Raw genomic sequence first — 1,789 nt, 5'->3', positions numbered from 1 at the left:
AGAGAGAGAGAGATGCAGAGCGTGTGCAGAGCAGGAACAGTATTAAGAACCGCTGCTTTAGAACACTGATTTTGAAACTTGTGAATCCATTAGAATCGTTAGAAGACAGAATCGCGATTCATATATGAATAGATTTTTACGTGCACCCCTAGTTTTCTCTTCCTCTTCTCTAAAGCGGCGCAGGCCTCGCCCCCTTTGCTTCGTATTCCCGAGGGCGGGGTTTATCTGGGTTTGTTACGTCACGAACCCGGGAAGTAACTCGTTGTAGTCCCTACCAGCCGTTTTTGTAGGCATTAAACTGCCAGAATTTTAAAAGATGTATCTCCGTTTGCATTGAACTTTCAGCTTCGTAACTTTGCAGATATTGTTTGTGCTCAAACAGCAACATTACACACTAACTAACGTTAAAAAAGTGAAATTGCAATGAACTACCCCTTTAAAGGAATAGTTCACTCAAAAATGAACATTTGCTGAAAATGTATTCACCCTCAGGCCATCCAAGATGTAGTTTTGGAGAAACTTATGCTGACATTTGCTCACCAGTAGATCCTCTTCAGTGAATGGGTGCCGTCAGAATGAGTCCAAACAGCTGATAAAAACATTATTTGTTTAGAACTGATCTGGACTGTTTTCGCTTGCTTGATCTGTGCATATTTCTCTCCTGATATAGACAAAATGACTTTTTAAGTAGTAAAAAGGCAATGTTATGCGTAGAGGACTCATATTTTAGCCGGGAGCAATAGTTTGCAGTTAAAAACATCCTAATGAATTTGTTTCTTATAAATGCACAGCTTTTTGCTTCACAAGACATTAATTGATGGACTGGAGTCATGTGGATTACTGGTAGATTGTTGTGATTTTTTTATCGGCTGTTTGCACTCTCATTCTGACGGCACCCATTCACTGCAGAGGATCCATTGGTGAACAAGTGATGTAATGCTAAATTTCTCCAAATCTGTTCCAATAAAAAACAAACTCATTTACAAATGTCATATTTAGTAGCATTAATAAGCCTATTAAGATACAACTTTTTTTAAATTAACACATTTAATTCTAACATTTAATTACCTTTATTTAAGGTATTACTCTGGACATCTTCCTCCAGGATTTACACCTTCTCTTTAGTTCATCCATATCCCATTATCTTGTGAGGGGAGGTCAATTTATACTGCTGTTAGGGTTCATCTACAGGTAAGACTCTACAATATTTAAATGTAGTTGTTTTTGGGCTCACAACACTTTTATGCTTTTATTATTTTTAACTCTTTACAAGATTTCCTGTTGGAAATGAATAAAGTATGTTAATTTTATCTAATGCTGAAATTGTGCATTTTGTACAAATGTTCTATGTACTATGTTTGTTTAGGTTACAAATTCAGTCCATTTCTAATATTGATCTCACACTTGAATTTCAGTTTTCAATTTCTGCTTGTTTCAGCTTTTATCTCTTCCACCCTCTCTCCTATGGCATGAGGGGGCCGCTGGCACATGACCCTGCCTCCTTCATGGCTGGCCTCAGGTGGATGGAATCCTGGGAATTTTAGACCATTTTAGACAGTTTTGAAGTGCCCGGGACTTCATTAAATGTTTTTAACTATTTCACTTGTTACATGTTGACTGGCTAATTTCATTGTGGAAGTACAGCCTTTACTCTGCTGTTAGGCTGTGATGAAACTTTTTAAAATAGTATTTTAAAGTTAGTGTTTTACAGTCATGTATTTTACATTAAAGTTTGATGGTGTTTTAAACTGCTGTAGCTGGACTGAACTGAATTGATAGAAGTAATAAA

General features: G+C 36.8%; 1 protein-coding gene across 4 annotated transcripts in view; it reads left to right on the top strand.

Annotated features, from left to right (window-relative positions):
• Positions 1–1,789, top strand: part of pomt2 (protein-O-mannosyltransferase 2) — an 8,981-nt gene extending 7,192 nt beyond the window's left edge. For 3 of the 4 annotated variants that reach the window (XM_016468014.1, XM_016468013.1, XM_016468015.1), the window contains exons 21-22: positions 1,080–1,191; positions 1,439–1,788. In XM_016468014.1, the coding sequence (XP_016323500.1) occupies positions 1,080–1,191; positions 1,439–1,544 (218 nt within the window). In that variant the 3' untranslated portion in view covers positions 1,545–1,788. Of the gene's footprint in view, positions 1–1,079; positions 1,192–1,438 lie in introns of all 4 variants that reach the window. The other variant, XM_016468012.1, reaches the window with a different exon arrangement.

The sequence above is a fragment of the Sinocyclocheilus anshuiensis genome, unplaced genomic scaffold (genome assembly GCF_001515605.1).
Source record: "Sinocyclocheilus anshuiensis isolate Anshui unplaced genomic scaffold, SAMN03320099.WGS_v1.1 scaffold544, whole genome shotgun sequence".
Classification (NCBI taxonomy): domain Eukaryota; kingdom Metazoa; phylum Chordata; class Actinopteri; order Cypriniformes; family Cyprinidae; genus Sinocyclocheilus; species Sinocyclocheilus anshuiensis.
Note: the sequence above shows the minus strand (reverse complement) of the source record. Positions and strands in the feature narration are given on the sequence as shown.